The sequence below is a fragment of the Marmota monax genome, unplaced genomic scaffold (assembly GCF_021218885.2).
Source record: "Marmota monax isolate L192 unplaced genomic scaffold, Marmota_monax_Labrador192_F-V1.1 WCK01_AAM20220418_F8-fsc00193, whole genome shotgun sequence".
In the NCBI taxonomy this organism is placed as follows: domain Eukaryota; kingdom Metazoa; phylum Chordata; class Mammalia; order Rodentia; family Sciuridae; genus Marmota; species Marmota monax.
This window is the reverse complement of record NW_026695203.1, coordinates 4,682,192-4,707,204: the sequence shown is the minus strand read 5'-3', so window position 1 is coordinate 4,707,204 and position 25,013 is coordinate 4,682,192. Positions and strand designations below refer to the sequence as shown.

Genomic DNA, 25,013 nt, shown 5'->3' with positions numbered 1-25,013 from the left:
TGGTTGTTCTTACCAGAAATTACCTTAAGCTATGGGGTTCCTATTTTAGCCATGTTTTCACAAGATCTGTGATTGATTCTAATCCACAAGCCCTTGTGTATTTTCTCTTTTATTAACTTAATAATTGCTTTTTTGATGAATGCCTTATAATATAATTTGTGATATAACCAAGAATTTCATATCTATTCATAGATATTTATAAATTCATAGACATTTATAAATTTGTATATTAATATAACTTGTTCTGATTTGTAGAGTCATCCCACAATAAAATGAATGCTGAATTGGAAAATGAGATTTCTCATGAAATTGGTGGTGAAAAAATGGAAATGCCATCCAAAGTGATACATATTCAAGATGAAGATCAAAGTGAAGAAAAAATGGAAGTGACAGAGAACAATGAAGTTCTCCCACACCAGACCACTGTGCAGCAAAAGGAGCTGCCATTGTTAGAGGAATCTAAGATGGTGGAGTCCAAAGAAGAACCAAGGCTTCCAAACTCGGTCATTGAATCTATCACCGGTCCACGAGAAGCCTTAGTGTCCTCAAGCGAGGAAAGTACTTCATTGAATTCTAAGGAACAGTTGGTTATAGAAAGGTTACAAGAAAAAATAGAACAGAAAGAAAATCCTGAATTTACCCCTGGGTTTATGGACTTTGAAATGACTCCTGCAGTGGAGAGTTGTATCAGAGAGGGTTCATGTCAAGGTGACAAATCTGTGAAGTTATCAACTGAGACTGTGGCAGCATTTTCATCATCAGCAGGAACAAGCAAGGCAAGCTTGTCTTCCTCTCCAGCCCTTGCTTCAGACTTGCCTTCTCATGCCATGCTGCATGGGTACCCACCGACCCTCAGTTCCTCTGCTGGAAATATCATGCCAACAACGTACATCTCAGTCACTCCCAAAATTGGCATGGGTAAACCAGCTATTACCAAAAGAAAGTTTTCTCCTGGTAGACCCAGATCCAAACAGGTAGGATGATTTTAATGATGTTGACAGAAAAGATGTTGGAATAATTAGATAAAATAACGGAGTGCACATATAGCTTTGTTCTGGAGAGCTACTTTTTCTTTCCCCACGTAGAACTCAGATTGATGTTGACTCATATGTTTGCACCATTATTTAGAAAGTGATGTTAATGAAAACTGTATTTTATTATTAAAGTGATCACATTTGTAATTTCAGTTTAGTTGGGACATGCAAATGTGATTTCTTTGGTTATGGTTTCTCATACCAAGCACTTTACAAACTTTTTTAGTTCTGTCCTCACAGTAATGGTAGATCTTTAAGTAACAGTGAAGTTTTGAGTATACAGTAACTAACACTTGTATTCTCTCCCAAAATATTTATTTACTGATATTTTTTAGTGTATGCATCTTGAACTGCATCAGCATCAAGATTAATGACGGAGTTTTTTCATGCCAGGGAGTTGCTCATTTTGATGTTTCTATTGCTAACTCTTTTGCGGAATTTTTTTCTTTCCTTCCTTTCTTCAAGTTACAACTTATTTCATTAGTTCCATGGAAGAAATCTTTGAATTGTATTGTTGCTCTTCAAGAAGTAAAGGGAACTCTTTCTCATTGTTGTTTTAAGTAGTGAGGATACTTTTTAGGGATGAGATACAGTTCTTTTTAAGTGAGAGACAGGCAAAATGTAGACACTGTAGCTAAGAATTATTTATTGATTTACACAATTGTTACCTTGTCATTTTGAAAATTTTTTGAGAAAGTATCAAACAGGGATATGTTCAGTCATACTAGTAATTTGAAGGCTTAAGTCTGATTTTTTAAATTGCTTTCAATAATTATAGTTTGACTTTTATGGTGGTAATACATTAATCTTGATAAACTAATTTTTGAGTTACAGAACTAATTTTTAAAAATATGGCTTTATTTTAATGTGAAAATTAGTCTCTTCTAAATGAATCCCAGCTACATTTTATTCTCTGATGATAAATTATATCAGGACCAAGTGTCACATGGGATTTAGCTTTCTCTGTATGGTAAAGACATGCAATAACTGAACAATTTTATAAATGTACTGTTTTCTAAATATTTTTCTTTATACGAATTTCTGTTCTAAGAGTTTTCTTCTCAAACTAATTCTTTTTAATTTTTTTATTTTCAAAACGTTTTGACTTTGAAAAAAGTTTAGCAATAGAAATTTGAATTTCAAATGTACTTTTAGTTCAGATATTTTCATTCTTTAAGGATACTGCAGCATGAACTTTTCTGTTAAATTTTACTAAATTCTTTGCTTAGTGGAGACTTTTTATAACAGTTGGGAAACCAGATTCAATATAATAGGACTATTTTTTTCTGTTGACTTATGTTCCAAAATAATTGTATCTGTGTGTGCATATTTTTTTCCCCAGCTTATCCCATCTTTTATAAACCACATCCTAATATTTCTTGTTGGTTGTGTTGTATTGTCTTTCAGTTCCCAGATCTGATAAGTCTACCTTAGTTGACACTATCTCATCACTACTGCCATCATATGCTGCTAACCTCATAAGCATTTTGAAGTTATGTTCTCCCTTCTTTTAGCTTTTTAATTTTCCCATCTTGGTTTTCGTTATATAAAAAAACGTGTTTACTTGGTGCTTCATGACTTGCTAACATTACTGCTGTTACCATGGAGAGTATGAATTGAATAAGATAAAATGGCCTTTCCATTGCTGAGGCACTGGGGCCATAATATTCTAGGCAAATGCTCTACCACTGAGCTACGTCCCCAGCCTGTGGCCATAATATTCTGTACATAATGGGAGTGACATTTGTATATTGGAAATACTGAAGTCTGTTATTCTGTTACACAATTTTTTTTTGACATTTCCTCTTTAATTTATTGTTTCACTTACAAACTCTTGACAGTAGGGATAGGCTAAAAATATGAGATGGATTTTCACCACAATGGTTGTGATGCAAGCTTTGGTTTCTGACTATTTGTTTGGCATCACTGGCATTTCCATGCTTTGTTGAATGTCATCTATTCTTTAGTCTTCACTAGTGTGGTGAACACCATCTGAAGAATGGTAAATTTAGTCTATTAAATCCTGTTTCATGATGGTTGGATCTTTATTTATCTTACTGATTTTGTAGTATTATGAACTTTCCTGGAGAAAAAGTTAAGTGCATAATACTTTGATTAGAAATAAGATTTAAAGTTTGATATGATAGTAATTAAATTATTGAATGTTATCTGGGGTATAAATTAGTATAAGGATAAACCAGTGTTCAATGTAAATATAACGCAAGTCACATGTATGATTTTAAATATTCTGACAACTAATTTTAATGTATTTTAACACCATATTCTAAATATTCAGCACTTAATCAATGTAAAAACGAGTAAGATACTTCATATATTTTTTATGACAACTGTTTGAAATCTGCCTTGTGTTTTATTCATACTTAAAAATTCTTCTCCGTTCTGATTCACCACATAAGTAATGCTTCGTAGCCGTACATGACTAGTGGCTACTTAGAGAAAGCATTTTGAGAAATATGAAAACATCAGTTACCAAATTCTGGATGAAATTAGAAGAAATACTGGATAAGCTAAGAATGTTGTTAAGATAAGCTAAGAATGTTGTTACAATTTCACTGTGTTTAAGGAGTGAGCTGAAATATTCTACTTTGTCCATTGGCTCATAGGAGACATTTCAAGCCAGACCACTTCTGGACCATTTGTTGTACAATAAGTGTCTGTCTGAGTTACTGATACACATTCCAGGCACACAAGCCAGCATAGGGTCTTTTCTGAATCCTAGAGGTTTGACACAGGAAAGAGAACCTTTACCGCAAGCATTGGGAATTTGTTATCAAAGGGCAAACCACAGAGGATTTTTTCCTTTACAAGTAGTTTAGTGTTGAAGTTTAGTGTTTTATGTCCTACCTTTTATATGTAAAATTTCCATTGCTATTTAGTGAGAATCCTGATGCTTATTTTCTTCTGAGATATTTTGGATATATCTCTAATGTGTATTCCTGATTACAGGAATAGTAACAAATTATTCTGATGCTTGTTCATAGAATAAGATTCTTTTTGTTTTCTGATCCCTCCCAACCCCCTTTTCATACACAGGATTTTACAAAGATGAGGAAAAATTAGACAGTAGGACAAGGAAATTAGGGGGATCAATAACATGCAAATTTGTCCTAGTGAACCAGTTGTATTTAATTTAAGCATTTATGAAGACTTTAATATATCATTTTTCAGTATTTTTATAGGTAAATCTTAATTAGGATTTTAAAAAGTGGTTATTGGTCCTACTACCTGCAGCAATACGGGGGGAGGGGTTGATATGCAGGGGCTTTTGTTCTTGAACAGTTTCATCCCAGTGTGTGAGAACAGTCTCTAGATGCTGTGAGGGTGAAGAAAGAGGAGGACAGATCCAGAACTATGGAGTACAGTTATTAGATTTTTAGAAAAATGTGGTCCTGGGTGGCTGTAGATCAGGTAGATCCCAGCCATTTGAATCAGAGGCAGGAAGCTTACAGAAAGGGCAGAATAGAAATGAGGACTTTTTCATACCTGGAATGTACCCGCAAAACATCATAGATAATCAGGCACATTGCTGGGGCTGGAGATGCCAGGGTCTGGTGGCAAAGCTCCATGGAACACTCTAATGGTTTGTTTATTCATAGTGTGTTGGAAACTGCAGGGAAAGCAGCCTCATTACTCAGGGGCAGTCATGGTGGTTCCCATTCAAGTTGGCTTTAGGCAAGTGAAGCTGAATCTGTACAGCTTTTACAGCTTCATTTTAATGCTGGGAGCAGTGAGATTTGCCTGTAATCCCCACAACTTGGGTGGCCAAGGCAGGAGGATTGCAAGTTGAAGGCCTGTCTCAGCAACTTAGTGAGACCCTGTCTCAAGAACCAAGCAACAAACAAACAAAATAGAAGTGCTGGGGATGAGGATGTAGCTCTGTGGTAGAGTCCCCCTGGGTTCAGTCTCTAGTATCACCAAATACCCCCACTCTCAATTAAATCATCATTGTAATGGCCCCACCCTAGACCAGTTCAAACACAGACTCTGAGGTTGTCTTTGACCTTAACCCTGGATGGAAGTGGAATCCTGAATTAGAGAAATGTACTGCTTTTTGTTGTTTTACTGGATTTCCCCCCCACCCCATGCATGAAATATGATACCATAAGAAACTCTTTTAAAAAGTGGTGGAAAATAGGAAGTTTTATTTTCTTTTTTGACCATTATAATTATATATAGCCGTATGGTTCATCCCAACAAAATCCTTTATGCATGAAATTCTTTTTCAGTTCATTAGCGTGCCCCACCCCCTTCTCCTTTCTCTGCTCTACAAATCAGGAAGGAAATTTTTAAAAATGATAATATCAAATCATATTGGTTTATATTTCAGCTTCTATTCCATTTGTCTCATTTCACAATTGTATTTATCCGTTCATTTGGAAATTCTGAGACAAATGTAAGCCACATAGCTGCAATCTATATCAGACCTCTCATGTACTGATTGCTTTCGTGGTGTTCCTGAAAAATCTACTGTAAACATTCTATGAATTTGTAAATGATTTACAGTAAACATTTTAAGAAGATTTTATAAAATGAATCAAAGGTAATATATTTTTATAACTTTTAGTCAAATTCTAAGAATTCTTTATTTTTGAACTTTACTTTCTGCCATTTCTTCTTGGTAATATATATTATATATGGAAAGCTTAGGAATTTGCATAAGTTCTGTTATTATATAATATGAGGTGTTCTCATAAAGAAGGTGAAATTTCTTCAATGTAATAAGTTTCTAAAGGTAGTACTTCAGCAGATCGTAACTACTTTCCCGTTTGCGAACTGTTTTTTTTTTTTTGTTTTCATGAATTTATGTAATCTTCTTATGTACCAGAGTGTTAATAACATACTTGGGTACTGCAATAGCATTTTAGGTGAACTGTTTCAAATTAATGTATCAGTTTCATCATCTATTTCTGTGAGAAAAAAACAGGACCCCAGAAAGATGAGCTATAGGGGATTATAGTTTTGTTAACAATTGCAAGTAAGCAGCTTATTTAATAGTAGTAGACATTGTTTCTAGTTTGTAAATACACATTCCTTAGCAAAGAAGTATGTAGTAGGTTTTTGCTTTGTTTGTGTTTTTGTTTTGAAGAACTGGGAGTTGAATGAACCTAGGGTGCTCTACCACTGAGCTACCTTCCCAACCCTTTTTATTTTTTATTTTGGGACAGGATCTTGCTAAGTTTCCGAGGCTGGCCTGGGACTTGAGATCCTCTTGCCTCAACCTCCTGAGTTGCTGGGACTATAGGCGTACACCACTGTGCCCGGCTAGAACTGAAGTTTTTTGAGGTTTATTTTTGTTTTTAAAATTAAAACTAGATTGTAAATCATACTGTCTGAGTGAGGAGAGATTCAGTTCTGGGTAAGTTGTTTCATATTCAGATTTTAAATGAAATAAGTGTATTTCAATCTAATTTTCAATTAAAAGATTGAATTTTAAAACATGGCCTTTATAACCGACATTATATATTTCTGAAAAGGAAAATTTCCCTGGATAGTTTTAATTGTCCATTCTTGGATACTTAAAAGGGTAAATACCTAGTTTGTAAATACACATACCTTAGCAAAGAAGTATGTAGTAGATTTTTGCTTTGTTTTGAGTTTTTGTTTTGAAGAACTAGTAGTTGAATGAACCCAGGGTGCTCTACCACTGAGCTACCTTCCCAACCCTGTTGGATACATTATCCTAGGACCTATTAAGGGTTCCTTAGTGAACAGACATACCTTCCCTGGGGAACATGTCAGCTGCTTCATGGCTGAGACTGGTGATTTCTCCATGTATTCTGGTTTAAATACAATGCTATATTTTTAAAAAGTAACTTTTTAGAAATGTTTGTTTACATCAAAATTTCCAAAAATTTTGCTAACAATTGATACTTGGAAAGATTAATACATCCAGCTGAAAATTTTCATAGCTCACTTATTAGATTCAAACCCTTATCCTCTCAGTATTGTCTATGTGATGCTTAGCCAGTTACTTTGTGAAACTGCCTTAATTTCTTCATCTACAGAAGGACAGCATGTGGTTTTCTGTTGGAATTTAATGATGATACATATAAAGCACATGGCATGATTAAATACTCGTAATTCTTGAATTGCAGAATAATGCAGATAATAATTGTGAGAATGGATACTTAAGAAGGGTATAATTGTGTATCATATGCAGCTCTGGAGTGGTAGTCCTTAAATCAAATGGATTGATGAATGACTGTGCTGGAATTCACCAGTGAAAACAACTCCTGTCCTTGACTGTGTAACATGCTTGTAACAGTAAATATGATTTGTAGGCTTCCCAAATTCAAAGCCCCATAATGGTTGTGTATGTTTTTAGAGTTTCTAAATAGCCCATCACATGCAGGATGGGTGATACATGCTGTACTAGAGGATACCACAGGATAACTGAGAAAGCAGAATGAGCTGAGGAAACCCCTGCAGGTTTGTAGGCTTCTGGAGGTGTGAAGCCTGAGCCTTTGCCACTCAGACCTTGTGACCTGGGGGGTGTACTCTCTGGCTCTACCTTAAGTCAAAACATTTATTCTAAAAAGATTCCATGCTTGCTAAAGTCCAATAAGCACTTGTCCAAACCATTAGGAAGCCATTGATTTAAACATTAAAAAAGTCCAGTCCTTTGGAGTGTAAAACTAAAGACATTTTTGTGCCCTAAGAGGTTAATCTAAAGCCATTGCTGAAACCATTGCTAGTACTGACCACATTTATATTCTGAAATAATTGAAGGCCAAGGCTGATGGCTATTTTCATACTTTTATAGTGTCATAAAATTAAGATCAGGTATGATTTCTCATTCTGTTTAATACTGAACTCAGTATTTGAGACTTTTTTATGTTAAAAAAAATATATGTAAGACACAAAAATGAGGTCTAGATGTGAGTGAATGTATTCACCAAAAAGGCAAATGACAAACTCTTATGGTTTGTTTGTTTTTTTACTGTTATCTCCCTTTCTTCTCTACCTTTTTAGTTGTTTTTACTTTCCTCTCAGTTTCGCTGGGTGTTTTATAATCGTATTGGCTTTGCAGAGAATGTTGGGATGGGGAGGTGATGGTACAGGCTGGACTTAAAGGTGTGAAGTTGCCCATGAGGCACCAGATCGCCTCTGGCTGCTCCTAAAACTGAAGGTGGTCTTGGACTCTAGCAGTGACATTGGTTACATTTAACAACCAGCAGTAGAATTTGACTTTTAATAGAGATTTGGTCATATTTGCCATTATCTTGATTTCTACTCCATAGACTTGTGATTCCTACGTACTTACTTGGTTGGTAAATTTACCTGCAATTTATTGGCCACAAGGAGAAAGAAGGTTAATGCTAACTTTGAATAATTTTTGAGGTTAAATATTTATTCTTCAGAACTAATTCAGTCTCTGCCAGATGGTATTTTAAAAAATTTTTAGGATTTGTAGTAAATTGATTCTATTTAGCTCTCTATAATTTATAGTCTCCTGATTATTACCTTTTGGAGTAACATATTTTGTCTCATCTTCCCAGATGTGGAACACCTATGAAAACTCATATAATATATATCCTAATCATTTTATCATAGCAGTTACAATAATATACATAAACTCTATGATTTCTGACCTATTTTAATGTTCCCGTATCAATCATTTTGACATATTTGCAGAATTGAACTTGGGATATAAGGGTTAATCATATTAACCCTTTGGTAGTTTAAGAACATATATATAGTACCTTGGGATAGTTTGCCTTTTTTTTTTTTTTTTTTAAATGTGCAAGGAAATCCAAAACAAAGGAGATTTGTCTATAGGATGAGGATGAGGGTGGTTTGTATTCCAAGTGAATTGAGGAGCAGTCAGAGGGCTCAAGATACTATTGGTAGGATTAGTGTATTTTATAGTATAGTACATTGTTTACTGATGAACTAATTCATATATACATTCATGCAAAAAAAGACAGTAGATTATCAGAAGGAAAAAAAAAGTGTTGAATAGCTGCTGAACAGAGAACTTGGCAGAGAACAAAAACAGCATGGCTTCTTCTCCAGATTGGTCAGGGTGAGTGCTGTGGAGCAGGGCCAGGACAGGGTGCAGCTGTGCCACTGCAGAGCACATACGGTGCAGATGGGGCCGACCTTTTTGAATGGTTATGCAAGTTCTTTTTGATCAAAGCTTAGATCTGAGGGATAATTTATAACTAAAGTTTGATAATTACAACTGTATTTCGGTTTTAAGGTTTAAAGAATATTTTAGGTGATTTCTTCTTTGTCAAAATATGTATATATAATCATAATTTTCTTTAGTTCCTATAAAATTGCACATAATCTGTCTTCCAATGTCTTATGATAATATACTTATTAAAATTCATAGTGTAATTACCCAAGCTTTTATTATATAAATTCTTCGTAGCAGTTGAGTAGTTTCCTAGTTATCACCAAAATGGCATCCAAACATTCTTGATGTATAAAGCCCTTCATCTGGTTTATCCATGTTATATGAAATGTAAATGCTTTTGGAAATGAAATATAGTTTTGCATCAAAGCTAACTTTTAAATTGTGATGAATAATACATAATCACCAGAAAATTCTTATTCATGAAAAAAATCAGTATTATTTTTATCTTAGAGTATGACTTTTTATTATGTATCTTGAGAATGGTCTACAGACATCACACTAAAAGATATACCAAAAGAAATTTGAGATGAGCACTCATATCCTCCTAGAAAAGCCAGTGGAAATATTGAGAGAAGTAAAGTTAATTATCTCTTGCCCCAGCTTTCTGTGCAACTAAATAATGTTATAAGCAGTGAGACACCCCAGTTGGTGATGCCACAGATGTGGTGAGGGAAGTTGATGATGGCTTATTTGCAGGGCTGAGGAAGGCCTGCTGGACTGGCAGTGCTCAATGCCTGACCTGCAGGAGGAGGAGGAGGAGCAGAAGCCATGGAGAGCTGGAGTAGCAAAGGGTTCTGAGTCTGTTGGGCCATGACTGGGAAGAGCTAGGCATGTTTAAAGGACAGCAAGGAAGCCGCGGTAGCTAGGTTGGTTTACCAGCAGGGAGATTTGTCCAGAGGATGAGGATGAGGGTGGTTTGTATTCCAGTGCACTGAGGAGCAGTCAGAGGGCTCAAGATACAATAGTGATGTGCTGGAGGAGACTTATGTTTCTGGAAACTTCCTCTGGCTGCTGGGGGCAGATGGACCAGGGGCGAAGAACTGGACGAGACCTCAGTGGGCAGGAAGTATAAAACCTAGTGGGTGGTTGCATGGGGTGGGGTAAGAGGGTGGGAGCCAGCATGAGGCTGCTGGCAGTGGCAGTGCAGGGCATAGACCTGAGACAAAGCTCAGAGGTTCTGGTCTTGGTGATGACTGGATTGAAGGAGTGGTGGGAAGAGGATGATACTGTTTAAAATTTGTGCTTCATCCCTGGGAAGCTCTAGCACTTCAGGAGTCAGGTGGAGGAAGAATATGCATATGAGATGGAGAAAGATCAGCAGGGTGGGCAGGACCTGTGAATGTGCTGCTGCCACAAAATGCAGCAGAGCTGTGTGCAGATGTCAGGGCTTGATTAAAATAAGAATAGAAAGGACTTTTGCTGTATAGTGATTACCAGAGTCTCTGAACAAGCACAGTAGGGAAGGCAACAGAGACACAGTTGAAGGTTCATCCAAGGTGGTTCTCATGTTGTGGTTGTGTCTCTGGTAAGCTGAGTGTGGAAAAAGCTGGGTTAGAGATTGGATGGTCTGGGAAAAAACCCAGAATATGACTGAAGACCAAACAGTAGTTTGTGCTGGAGATAATGTGTTGAATGGGCTTAAAATGGTTGTGGCTATAGTTTATGAATTAAAAATGAAACCAGTCTCTCCCTCCTATGTTATTTTTTTTTTCCTTCAAAACACTGTTACTTCATTAACCATCTTTCTTCCTAAGTGAACTAGTCAAAACTCGTGTTTCTTGTTTTAATTCATGTGTCATTTTTATGTAATTAATGATATTCTTATTTATTTAGTTTGGTAATCTAGAAACCTGGTAAGTACTGTGAACAATGTCTTTAGTTTTGGTTATTATTAAAGTTAATAGCACATATCATTGAATTACCAAATACAAAATAAGTTCTTAGTTGTTTTGATTTTTCTTTTTTCCCTCTCTGAAAGTTACTTTCCTGGAGAAAATTTAAACATTTTTCTTTATGCTCTTTATCATCTTCATCAGATTAATTCTAGATTATTGATGAGTGTTGCTTACTTGGAAGTATAATGCCTTAGTTTTTGTTTTTTTTTAACCTTTTTTTTTTTAAGACTGTTTCCCATGTAGTTTATTAGGTACTTTAGGCATTTTAATTTGCAAATTTAGGACAATTTGCTTGAATATTTCCTCACTTTTCATAAAATTTTGTCCCTATTTATAAGATATTCATGCTACTAAATAAAAAATAAAAATTTACAACTAATGACCATTGAAGGAAGTGTTACTAAACACTAAGATTTTGTTATTTGCATTTCAAGGTTACATACTAACATTTCATGGTTTAAAGTGTATACATTTATTGATCACTCATGTTTCTGATTGCATTTTTTGGCCTACTGGTTTGGTTTTAATAGGATATCACATTCTTTGATGTTAGCAGTTTGACATTTTCAGCACAGTTATACTTGACAGAAGAAAATATCTCCAAATAGTTCTTCTATTAATTCTTCATGTGATTGACTTTTTTGTGTGCTATTATTGTAGTTTATGAGTCACTGTTGGTGTCATATAAACCTCGATTTTTAATGTCTTATTATAGTGATGTTTCAACCAGAAAAAATATTTAATGTAAATTATAGCTGCAAACATAAGTATGAAGTCACTGTGATAAGTTTATTTTCCCTATCTTGAAGCAATATGTCCTAAATTTCCATACGTTTGCATTTGTTTTTGCTGTTCTAAGATTCCTTAGTTGCTGGCTTTGATCTTTTATGTTGCTAAGTTTTATACATCTATTTTCTCACCTGCCATATCCTAGGGGGCTTGGAGTACCCATAATACAGTGAGCCCACCTTCCTGGTCCCCAGACATTTCAGAAGGTCGGGAAATTTTTAAACCCAGGCAGCTTCCTGGCAGTGCCATTTGGAGCATCAAAGTGGTAAATAAAATTGCATTTACATTCATGTATCATTTCTTTCTGGTTTGTTTTGTCCTATTGGATGTTAAGAATCAAACCTGTCTTTTCTAGATTTAGCTTTCAGAGCTACTTTTTAAATCTTAAAAATTTCTTAAAGAAATAATATGCTTTCATTGTAAGATCTAGAATATGAGAGTTAATTGTAGTTCTACAAGTGTAATTTTTAGTGACTCTGTTTATGGTTGACTCCTTTGGTTACTAGGCAGTGTTTCTGTAAGGGGGAAGTCCTTGTCACACAGGTCACTCCGTGATCAAGGACTCGTTTCTTCATGACATCATAACATTTCTGTTCCTTAGAAAAGAACAGAGGGGAAAAAAAGCTCCATTAATCTATTATGTATTAAGGGAGGAGAAGTATCAGAATTGCGTCAGATTTCATTGTGTTAACCTCAGAATCATAGAGCTTTTTTCCATGCCATTGGTGGATGATTCTTCTAGTCCTTGAAGTAAGTTAATGATACATTTTGAAGGGAAAACATCAATTTGAAACGATATCAGTCATCTCAAAACTTGAAATATAATTGGGTAGAGAATGTAATTTTTTTTCATGTTCTATATTTTATATAATTTTGGAATAAGTCTTTAATATTTAGACTAATGAAGGATTTCAGCGATTGTACTTTATTTTCTATCATGATCAGAACTGTTTTTTAACTTACCCAGATATTGGAAAGTGTTTAAGTATAAATATTTGTTTTGAGCATGTAAAAGATGATTAGTTTGACAGTTTTACAGCAAATGCTGTTAGTTTTTGTATACTTTCTTATCTGCATTATTTGACATTAGGGAAAATAAATTCAGAGATGACTGTTGCCCTGGTTTTTAATTAGTGCTTTTTAACTTCAATGAAATCTTCTATACTACTTTTACAAAAAATTCTCCAGTCCAACCTCTTCCTGTCCATCCCTTTTCAAAGAAGCTGATGGACCTTTGTCTCAGAGGACCTAGGGGAGACAGAGTAAGAGAAGACAAGGAGAGACAATTTGAAACCTGGAAGGCAGTTCTATTAATTAAAATCAAAGGGGAAAATAACCTTCCTTGCCTTTGTTCGTGTGTGTGTGTGTGTGTGTGTGTGTGTGTGTGTGTGTTATTCTCGCAACATCACCATCAGTTTTGACTGGAAACTATTCTAAATGAGAAATGAGTTCAGCACATCTGACAAGTGACATCAGTTGAAGAGGTATTATTTAATTCATTAGGGAAAAACATCAGAAAGAATTTTTCTGATTATTTTAACAATTTTAAGTGTACATAATATATGTATTTGTATAAATGCCATTTTCCCCCCAGGAATAATACATAAGTCTGAGAATAAACAAGGTGGGGGGGACCCCAAACTCTGGTACTTACATTTTTGAAATACTAGGGAATTTAACATGTTTTCCCATAGGAAATTTTTCATGTGTTGAGTAAAATGTCCAATAAATAATTCTCATTTTAAGTTTATTTAAAGCAAAACTTTAACCCTTTTTTCAGTTTTCCCATAATCTTTAAATAATTTTCCCCCTTAATACTATGGTAAAATGAAGCTGACATGTTCACTTCATAGGATAGCTATGAATAATCTAGGAAATTGACTTAATTTTGACAGTAAGAATACAGTTTTACACTAGCAATAATGAACTTTCGTGCAAAGTAGCAGTGCAGAATACTAGTTTAAAAATAGGGACTGGAGCCAGATTTGCTCCTGTGACAAGTAACTTGAAGTTTTTAGATCTCATTACATTTATCTCCAAAGTGGGGTTAATAAAACAAGCATCTCCTCTGTGGGTTCATTGAGAGTAAAAAGTGCTTGGATCAGGACATAGTAACTACTCCATAAACACTAGATATTATTATTATCCCTGAGAGACCAGTTATCCAGAGTCTTTCCTTCTACCTATTTTTCATTGAATATGAATGTTGTACATCAAAAAAAACTTGATGAGGTGTGGCTCTGCTAGCCATGCAGAATGTAGGAACAGGAGATGAAAAAGTAATGCCAAGGCCTGCTGAGGGAGAACATGCACACACAGAAAAGGCACAACCTTTGATTCTAACATTATATCAATATTTTATACTTAAGTTTTAAGTTGTGGAATACATAAAGGGTACATAAGACTTATCTTTTATTATGTTTCATCTAATCAGAATAAAAGAGAGGCAAGTATCTGTGTAACATTGAATTTAATGTTGTATCTCACATTTGGATCTAAACATTTCTTTGGGCTCTTCCAGAGTGTTGACTTACCCTCATCTGTTATGTAGGGCCGGGGCTCTGGATTCCCAGGCAAGCGGAGGCCTCGCGGTGCAGGCCTGTCAGGACGAGGTGGCAGAGGCAGGTCCAAATTAAAAGGTGGACTCGGAGCTGTTGTTCTACCTGGGGTGAGACTTATTTTATTTATATTTGCTATGGTCTTTAAATGTCAATTAATGATAATCTCATTTGTAGCAAGTTATTTCTATCCTAAACAGGCTGACTTCTTGAAATTTTACTGTATCTCTACTTTTTTTTCTTGTTGCTTTGAACCTCAGGTTAGCTTTTCTTTTATGTTATTTTTCTCATTCTTGTTGACTCTTTCTATGCTAACCTTCCCCTAAGAACCAATATGGAATATCTTTGCTCTTTTATTTTTATTTTTTTAAATCAAACAACACATTATATTCTTAGAGCTCTGAAAAGTTTATTAGGTTGGCATTTTGAGTTTTTGATTGGTGTTGCTCTCATGTTATAATAAGGCTTATAGAAGAAACTATAATTTTTGCAGATCAGTATGGATTCTAAACAGTTTTTATGGCTGCCTTTGGCATATTTTAGGATTGATAAATATTTACTCATTGGCACTTCATGAAATTTTCTATAAATGCGTATTAAAATGTGTTTGAATATTGGCTAATATTTAATGTAGTAAATTTACTATTTCACTGAAATACTTTTAAAAATTCTAAATGTGATTTTTGGTTCAAGAAAGGTGAAATTATTCAATTTTATAGTTGCACAAGAAGAAAGAAAACTTGGATTCTGGTCTTTCTTTAAAAGATGCAAATTAAAAAATCAGGCTTATTGATGTATACTTGATATAAGGCTACAAATATGATATATAACTTTGCAAGTGTTGCCGTGTATATACCCTGGAAAACCACAGTACAATCAAAACAGTGAATGCATTTATTCTCCAAAGTTTCTGTTGGACCCTCTGCCTCACTTATGCTTTATACCAAAAACAAACGCTTTTTCCCCAAACAGTGGTTTATCTAATTTCCCTCATATGAGTAAGTTTTTGTTTTCTAGAATTATAGATAAGTGAAATCATGTAGAACGTATTCTTTCTGGTCTAATTTATTTTATTGAGCATAACTATCTTGAGGTTCATCCAGGCCGTTGCATTTGTGAGCAGTTCCTGTTCTCCTTTGAAGGTCTTGTAGAATTCGGCTGAGAATCTATCTGGTCCTGGGCTTTTCTTGATTGGTAGGCTTTTGGTGGCGTCTTCTATTTCATTGCTTGAAATTGATCTGTTTAAATTATGTATGTCCTGATTCAATTTGGGTAGATCATATGTCCCTAGAAATTTGTTGATGTCATCAAGATTTTCTATTTTATTGGAGCATAACTTTTCAAAACAGCTTCTAATTATCTTTGATATTATAGTAGTGTCCATTATGATATTTCCTTTTACATCACGTATTTTTTTTAGAGAGATAGAGAAAAATTTTTTAATATTTATTTTTAAATTTTTGGTGGACACAACATCTTTATTTCATTTTTGTGTGGCGCTGAGGATCGAACCCTGTGCTCTGCACATGCCAGGCGAGCATGCTTCCGCTTGAGCCACATCCCCAGCCCAACATCACGTATTTTAGTAATTTGAGTTTTCTCTATATATACTCTAGCTAGGGGTTTATCAACTTAATTTTTTCAAAGAAGCCAACTTTTTTTTTTGTCAGTTTTTTGAATTGTTTCTTTCATTTGATTTCAGCTCTCATTTTAATTATTTCCTGTTAACTCCTGCTTTTGATGTTGATTTGTTCCTCTTTTTTCTAGGTCTTAGAGGTGTTAATATTAGGTCATTTATTCATTGACTTTTTAATCTTTTAACGAATGAGCTCAGTATAATGAACTTTCCTCTCAGTACTGCCTTTATAGCATCCCAGAGATTTTAATATGTTGTATTGGGATTCTCATTTACATCAAAGTATTTTTTCTTTCTTTCTTTTTTTTTTTTTTTGTGTGTGGTGTGTTGCTGGGCTTGAACCCAGGGGTCCTTATGCATGTGAGACCAGCACTCTATCAACTGAGCCCCGTATTTTTTATTTCATCCTTGATTTCTTCTGCTATCCCATTCATCATTCAGTAGTGTATTATTTAGTCTCCAGGTGTTTGAGTATATTCTGTTTTTTACTTTATAGTTGGGTTTCTAATTTTATTCCATTATGATCTGATAGAATGTAAGTTATTATCTATATTTTTTGTATATGCTAATTATTGCTTTCTTGCATAAGATATGGTCTATTTTAGAGAAGAATCTGTGTGCTACTGAGAAGAAAGTGTGTTCACTCGTTAATGGATGAAGTATTCTGTCTTTTAAGTCTAAATCATTGATTGTATTATTTAGTTCTATAGTTTCTTTATTTAGTTTTTGTTTGGAGAATCTATCCAGTGGTGAGAGCAGTGTGTTAAAGTCATCCAGTATTATTGTGTTGTGGTCTGTTTGATTCTTGAAATTGAGGTAGGTTTGTTTGATGTATATAAGTGCTCCATTGTTTGGCGCATAAATATTTATGATTACTATGTTTGATGTAAAATTCCCTTAAGCAGTATGAAATGTTCTTTTTGGTCCCTTCTGATTAACTGTGGCTTTTGGCTTGAAGTCCACTTTATCTGATATGAAGGTTTGGAAATCCCTGCTTTTATTTACGCAGTCCATGTGAGTGACATGTTTTTTCCCATCCCTTCACCTTCAGTCTGTGGATGTCTTTGCCTATGAGGTGAGTCTCTTAGAGATAGCAATAGTCATTGCCTACAGTATAAAAAAGTAAGTTTGCTAAAAGGGTTCATAATTTCAAATGGTGGACAAAGCACAAACTGAAGTAGTGATGTGATTCCATTGAGGGAGGAGAGAAGATAGAAATAAAAATTAATAGAAAAGAGTGAAAGAGAGGAGTTCTAGTCTGGTGGGTGGTGGACTGCCTGGATGGGTGAGCTGATAGGAAGATGACCTCACACCATCTTCCAACCCTCCAACCTGATGTAGCCAGCCCCATCCATCCCTGAGTGCTTCAGGACCGTGGAACTTGGGAGAGCCTGGCTCTCTCCAGTCTCTCCAACCTGTGCTTCCCCTGGGCAAAATTCTCCAACTTTTCACAGGACCGTCTGGCCCAGACTGATCCAAGACATTTCAGTCACTATGTGACAGATCTGGGCTTCAGACATCACAGGCTCTACCTCACTGCAGCCTTAAGATCTCAGTGATGTTCCAATTTGCTGAGACCACCAGGGGTGTACTCACACAAAGGGGTGACCCTGGGATGAAGCAGTAAGATGGTGGTCACTAGCACTCCCAGCAGGAAGACCTCATTTGTAGCCAAACCCATAGGCACCTCAATACTGGACTTCTTGGTCCTGGTCAGTGTCTCCAAAGTTTGCTGCATCCCAAGATGGCGGTGGCAGCAAACCTAAAGGCACCCTGGTCCCCCAGGCCCTGGCTGGTGTCCCAAGATGGAGGTGGCCGCCTGCAACCAAACCTGCATGCACTCTGGCAGTAGATCTCCAGGTAGCAGTTACAGCAAGTGGTGGCACCCTGAGAATAAACCTCCTGTGGTGGCAGGGCTGTGGCAGCTGGTTGTTCTTAATTTAGCCATTCTCATAAGGAGGTGACAATGTATTAATCAGGGTTCCCTAGGGAACAAAATCAACAGGAAGTATGATTATGAAAAATAAATTTATTAGATTGGCTTACAGAACCAGAAGCTGGAGCGTGCACTATGACCATCTGTAGGGTGGAGAACTGGAGGAACCAGTAGCTGCACACTGTAAAAGGTTGGAGCCTCAGAACAAGAGGGTTCAAAGATGCTACCCCAACCCAAGATCAAAGGCTTCTGGGAACTCCCTGGAGAATTCACTGGCAGAGATCACTTTGAAAGAGTGAAGGAGGGAAGAGTCTGATAGCTTCAGGTGATCGCAGGCACAATTAAGACCCATTCAAGAAGATTTGAGCTTCTATCTGCTGCTGCTTCCTTGTTCTTCCAACTTTTATTCCATCCAGGCCACCATCCTTTTGGATGGTGCTGCCCACACTTAGGGAGGGGCTGCAGTTGAGTTTGCTATCATATATGCCAATCATTCTTTGACAATGCCTCTTGATCTTTGGCATCTCTTAATCCAATCAAGTTGACAATTCAAATTAACTGTTACTAGTCTACATCTTGTCAATTTGATGTCCAAACCTGACTATTTACATCATACTTAATCTCCAAATAAATACAATAACAAGGTGACAACTCCAACTAACATAACTAATCTTTGTACAATGGAAAATGCAGTACTGTTATTCCCCAGAGTATAAGGAAAACAAAAACAGTTACTTTAAGCCCTAATGTTAAGTCAATCAGTATTCTCTTACTTGATGAATAACAGAGTAACAAACATATCATTTTATTGCATGTGTAACTATGTACAAACATATTCTTAATGGTATAGTTTGTATTTAGGACTACCTTCTTCTGCTACCCACTCTTTATTCCCTCTGCCTTCAGCAAGCACCTCGGCACATCTTGGCTCTTTCCCTGGAGGTGTGACCCACACCTTCATTCCTGAATGGTCTGAGACATTTGTTGTCTTGCCTGGATTCTGTTGTTATAGTTTCCCATTGACCTGGATAGCAGGACAGGGTAATACCAAGCGACACTCTAAGGATCTCCTGCATTCCAGTAGCATGTTTCCTTACCTCCATTGTGAACTAATAGTCCAATGTCTCCTTGGTAATATGGATCAATCATCCCTGCCAGTACCGTAACTCCCTCCTTAGTCTATTGACTCAGAGGCATGAGGAGCCCAAAGTGACCAGGGGGAAGTCTTCACTTCCATTTTAATGAAATCATTGTTATACCTCCCAGCAGAAGCATTTCTTCTTTTGGAACTAAGACTTCTAGGCCCACAGAGCATAAGTTTGAAGGGATAGGAAGCAACAACTTTTCTGGTAGGTCACTAGGGGTAATGGTGAGTGGTACCATTCCTGCCTCCACCCCTTGATTCCTGGACCCATGAATTTCAGCAATAGGAGAGACAGTACCACAAAGTGGACCCTTATTTAGAGTATGGAAAGCCTTCTGGAGAACATTGCCCCAACCCTGCAAGGTGTTGCCACCTAACAGGCACTATAACTGTATTTTCAAAAGTCCATTCCATCATTATTTCAAACCAGCTGCTTCCGAATGGTGGGGAACAGGGAACATGATAAGACCAGTGAATCCCATGAGCATGTGCCCATTGCCTCACTTCTTTGGCTGTGAAGTGAGTTCCTTGGTCCAAAGGAATGCTGTGTGGAATATCATGACGATGGATAAGGCATTCTGTAAGTCCATGGATGGTGGTTTTGTTGAAGCATTACGTGTAGGTAAGGCAAGTCCATACCCAGAATAAGTGTCTGTTTCAGTCAGGACAAATGCTGCCCCTTCCACTTGCCACCAGGTTGATGGCTGATCTCTCGGAGAATTGTTACCGCTGTTTACTAGTGACGTGTCCTTGCTTCCCGGAATGCTGAAGTATAACACCAGAGGAGCACACTGAGGCAAGTGTAGAGTGGAAAGTAGAAGCTTTATTAAAGGACAGCAGAAAGACTTCTCCCCAGAGGAAGAAGGGGACCCAAAGGGGGGAATCCGTGGAAGGGGGAAGTCTTCCCTCTTTTATAATAGTCTTCTATTAGTCTTCTCACACTCCTGTCTTTTGTTTCCCTTTATCTTGCAGTGATAGAATGCAGGTGGGAAGGCCCAAAAGGTGGGAGATAGGTGGGCTGGAGGAGTCATCTGGGCAGGAAGGGCCTGGGGTGGCTTTTGATTAGCACTCCCCTGTTTGCTGGGAGCTGCTTCATTAACAGTTCCTTAGGATGGGTTCTGGGCCTTGGGGACATTAACATTTCAATTTCCTCAAGTGCTGCTCTGCTTTCCTGGACTCCATTCTCGATAATGGTCTCCATTTTATTTATCTTACTCGATATTAGACCCAATTTACCTAGCTACACTAACTACCTATCTGTAAATCTGGCTTCAGAATGATGCCTTATCAGGGGCTTAGGGTTCATCTCTGCTATTGGCAAATTGGGCACTCAGCAGTGGCTGTAGTCAGATCAGCCTTGGTGAGTGGAAGTCCATGCCGCTGAGCCCATGCATAACCGCCATCCTTGCCACCATGACCACATTGTTCTGAGCTATTTGGGCAATGACAGGGGTGGCTGGGGAAAGAAGTTGTCTTCTGTCCACAGATTGGGACATCCTATCTACCTGATTGTGAAAGTCCTCCTCTGCTGAGGTCACCTTTTGGTGGGCATTTACATGAGACATTCTTTGCCCATTCATAGACTTCTGCCCACATATCTCTTCCCCAAATGTCCTTGTCACCAATTTTCCAATTATTTTCTCTCCAGTTCCCTGACCAGCCAATCAGATCATTGGCTATGGCCCATGAATCTGTGTATAATCACCCATCTGGCCATTTCATGATGCCCAGTTCATGATGGGCAGCTCAGGTCACATAGTAACTTTGTGGCCCATGGTCAAGCATTTAGTTTCCACTAAGGCCCAGTAGCAGGCCAAGAGCTATTTCTCAAAGGGAGAGTAGTTGTCTGAAGATGATGGCAGGGCCTTGCTTCGATATCCCAATAGCCTCCTCTGTGACTGATCTGTGGGGGCCTGCCAAAGGCTCCAGACAGCGTCCCCATCTACCACTGAAACCTCAAGTACCATTGGGTCTGCTAGGTCATATGTCCCAAGTGGCAGAGCATCCTGCCGAGTAGCCTGGACCTATTGCAGAGCCTTCACCTGTTCTGGACCCCACTGAAAAGAAGAAACTTTTCTAGTTACTTGCTGGATGGGCTAAAGTAACACACCCAAGTGAGGAATGTGCTGCCTCCAAAATCCAAGTAGGCCCCCCAGGTGTTGTGCTTCTTTCTTATTTGTAGGAGTGGCCAGAGGCAACAACTTATCCTTTACCTTACAAGGGATAGCTGAACAGGTCCCATACCACTGGACTCCCAGAAACTTACTGAAGTTGAAGGCCCTTGAATTTTAGTGGGCTTTATTTCTCATCCTCTGATACACAAATACTTCATTAGTAAGTTCAGAGTTGTTGATACCTTTTGCTCAGTCCAATCAACATAATGTCATTGATATAATGGACAAGTGTAATACCGCGTGGAAGAGAAAGGTGATCAAGATCTCTGTGAACTAAACTGTTACACAATGCTGGAGAGTTGACATACCCCTGAGGAAGGACAGTGAAGGTACATTGCTGGCCTTGCCAGCTGAAAGCAAATTGTTTCTGTTAGTCCTTAGGTACAGGGGTGGACAAAAAAAGCAATTACCTGATCAAGTGCTTCATACCAGGTACCAGGAGATGTATGAATCTGCTTAAGCAAAGAAACCACATCTGGCACAGCAGCTGCAATTGGAGTCACCACCTGATTAAGCGTATGATAATCAACTGTCATTCTCTAAGACTCGTTCATCTTCTGCACAAGCCAAATAGGAGAGTTTAATGGGGGTGTTGTGGGAATCACCACCCCTGAATCCTTCAAGTCCTTGATGGTGGCACTAATCTCTGCAATCCCTCCAGGGATGCAGTATTGCTTTTGATTCGCTATTTTCCCAGGTATAGGCACCTCCAGGAGCTTCCATTTATCCTTTCCCCCCATAGTAGCCCTCACTCCACAGGGTAGAGAACCAGTGTGGGAGTTTTGCATAGTGCTAAGTATATATATCCTGATTATACATACATTCTAGGACTGGGGGAATAACCACAGGATGAGTTTGGGGGCCCACTGGACCCACTGTGAGTCTGACTTTGGCCCAAACCCCATTGATCACCTGAACTCCATAATCCCCTATTTTACTGGAGAACCACAATGATATTTTGGGTCTTCTAGAATTATAATGTCTAATAGTCCCCAAAAGGTCTAATCATTGTCTTTTCCACAATGCACAGTTACCCTGTAAAAGGTTACAGTAAAAGGCCTTAGATCCCTTTGGGGAAGGGTGGGCGAAAGATTAACAGAAAAGAGTTTTGTTACTGTACCTGAGTTCTTCCTCAAGGGGACCTGGCTTCTCCTTCCTTCAAGGGATCTATAAATTGACTCAAATCTGGGAAGTGGATTTGGAAGGGCCTTGAGTCTCTGCTGTTACGACCTAGGGCAGACTTTTGTACCCTTGCCCTGGAATTTTTCTGCTTATTTAAGTCAAATAAGAATTTGGTGGATTTCCCGTCTATTTGGCTTCTGTAACACCATGATTAATTAGCCAGTGTCAGAGATCTACACGAGTAGAACATTTTGTCCTTTCTTCCCCTTGCTGTTCAGCCTGTCTTTGTTGATTCAGTGCTGCCACGTGGCTTCTTCCTCCCCTGGATCCAATTGTTCCCATCTCATTTAAGTCCTCCAATTCATTGACCTCAGCTCCCAAGTAAGGTCTGGTATGCAAAGAAGAGCACTAATGGAGCTCTTCAGCGATGCTGGTGCTCCCCTCACGGATTTGTTTCTCATAGTTTTGGTAAAGGGCACATGTTCTGGACCCTCCCATTATGGGGGAGAAGGTTGTACCTGACAGATCGACTGAAGGATTCCAATTGAGCCTCTGAATTCCTTCATCAACAGTAAACCAAGAGATATCAGGCTTTTCCAGCTCATTTACAGTAGATCGTCTTTGGATCCATACTTCAGCCAACCATCCAAACAATCCTTTTTAACACTGCGAGCTCTTATGTTAATTGTAGAATCTCTGCTTAATGCAACATATCAATAAATCCAGCTTAATGTAATTTTATGTTCCTTCCACCATTATCCCACATCCTTAAAATCCATTCTCACAACGTTCCCCAGACCTCTACTTGTATGAACTTGAAAACTCAAGAAGTTTCTTGGAAGTGTAGTAAACCTGCTCATGGGCCACATTCTGTACCTTACTTATAGGGGACTGCTTAGACTTGGATCTAATTATAGGCCTGGAGACAGTGGTGAGGTGGGTCAAGGAGTATCAACATTTTCATGCTGAGCAACTGAATCATGAAAGGTCTTTATTGTTTCCATAGGCAGAGCAAGATTAGTTCCCTCCACAGGAAGTGGAGAAGCCAGTGCCACTGAGGGTGTGCATAGGGATGCCTCAGTCATGGCTAAGGGTGGGAACTCAACAACTTCTGGCAAAATAAACTCATCAGAATGTTGGGGTTCAATGTCCCCAGTCCCTTCAGACTCCTCCCATATGTCACCGTCCCAATTCACAGGAACTTATATTTCCTAGAGAATCATAATGTCGGTTTTTAAGATGTTTATTTATCCATTATATGGTAATATAACTCTTTAGGTCTTCAGTTCATATTAAAATTTTGGGCAGTATTTTTTTTTTTTTAACTTCCTGAGTTTTGAGGGTTCTTTATGTATTCTGGATGCAAGTCCTTCATCATATGCATGATTAGTAAATATTTTCTCAGTATTCTGTAATGTCTTTTTATTTTATTAACCATGCTTTTCCAAAAATGGATTTTATAATTTTGATGAAGTTTATTTTATTTTGCTATAGGTCTGTGTTTTAGGGGTCAGAAATATTTGTATAATAGAAGACCACAGAAATGTTTTCTTCTTGAAGTTTTGTAGCTTAGGGTGCATTTTTAAAACTGATCTAATTTGACTTATTTTTTGTATACAGTATGATTATAGATCAAAGTTCGTTCTTTTGCATATTGAATATTCAATTGTTTTAACATAATATCTCTGATTTACCTCTGTATTATTCTTGAAAATCAGTTTACCGTGAATGTGTGACCCTAGTTTGGAATTTTTATTGGAATCTTTATGCTGTATGATTTGATAGATTTTTCTGTCTATGGGCCAGTATTGTACTACCTTGATTACTTCTGAATGACTCTTGTAATCAGAAACTGTTTGTCCTCTGATTTACTATGTTTTCCAAGTTTTTTGTTTTATACTAGGCCTTTTCCATTTCTATACAAATTTTAGAATTAGCTTTCCAGTTTATACAAAGACTTCTAGGATCTTGATTGAATTCCCTTCAAACTATAGATCAGTTTGGGGAAAATTGACATTTTGACCACATTGGGTCTTTAACCCAAGAATATATGTTTCTCTCCATTTCTTTAAGTCTTTAATTTCTCTTAATCATGATCTATAGTTTTTATACACATCTCTAATGTTTTCTCAGATCTGTCCTTAAGTCTTCCATTTTTATACTCTTGTAAATGGTCATGTAGTTTTCATTTCAGATTTTGGTTGTTGACTGCTAGTATATAGGAATACTGCACATTTTTGTGTATCGATCTTACATCCTACAACCTTATTTAAATTCTCTATAGTTGCTTTTTTGTGAACTCATTAGAATTTCCACACATAGAACCATGTTTGCTGCAGATAAACTGTTATATCTTTCTTTACAATTTAGAGGCTTTCTGATTTTCTATTCATTCTATATCATATTTCCTTCAACCTCCAGTACAGTATTGAATAGGAATAATATCATTATCTTTTTCTTGTTTGAGAGAAAGTATTTAGTCTTTCCTCATTAAGTATTCTGTTAGCTCATTTTCCTTTTTTTTAAATATTTATTTTTCAGTTGTAGTTGGACACAATACC

At 37.2% G+C, this 25,013-nt stretch overlaps 1 protein-coding gene across 18 annotated transcripts in view; it reads left to right on the top strand.

The window, feature by feature from the left end:
* Positions 1 to 25,013, top strand: part of Kmt2c (lysine methyltransferase 2C) — a 275,600-nt gene that overhangs the window by 167,072 nt on the left and 83,515 nt on the right. For all 18 annotated transcript variants that reach the window (XM_046429840.2, XM_046429842.2, XM_046429847.2 and 15 more), the window contains 3 exons: positions 256 to 974; positions 12,028 to 12,147; positions 14,434 to 14,550. In XM_046429840.2, the coding sequence (XP_046285796.1) occupies positions 256 to 974; positions 12,028 to 12,147; positions 14,434 to 14,550 (956 nt within the window). The remainder of the gene's footprint in view (positions 1 to 255; positions 975 to 12,027; positions 12,148 to 14,433; positions 14,551 to 25,013) is intronic.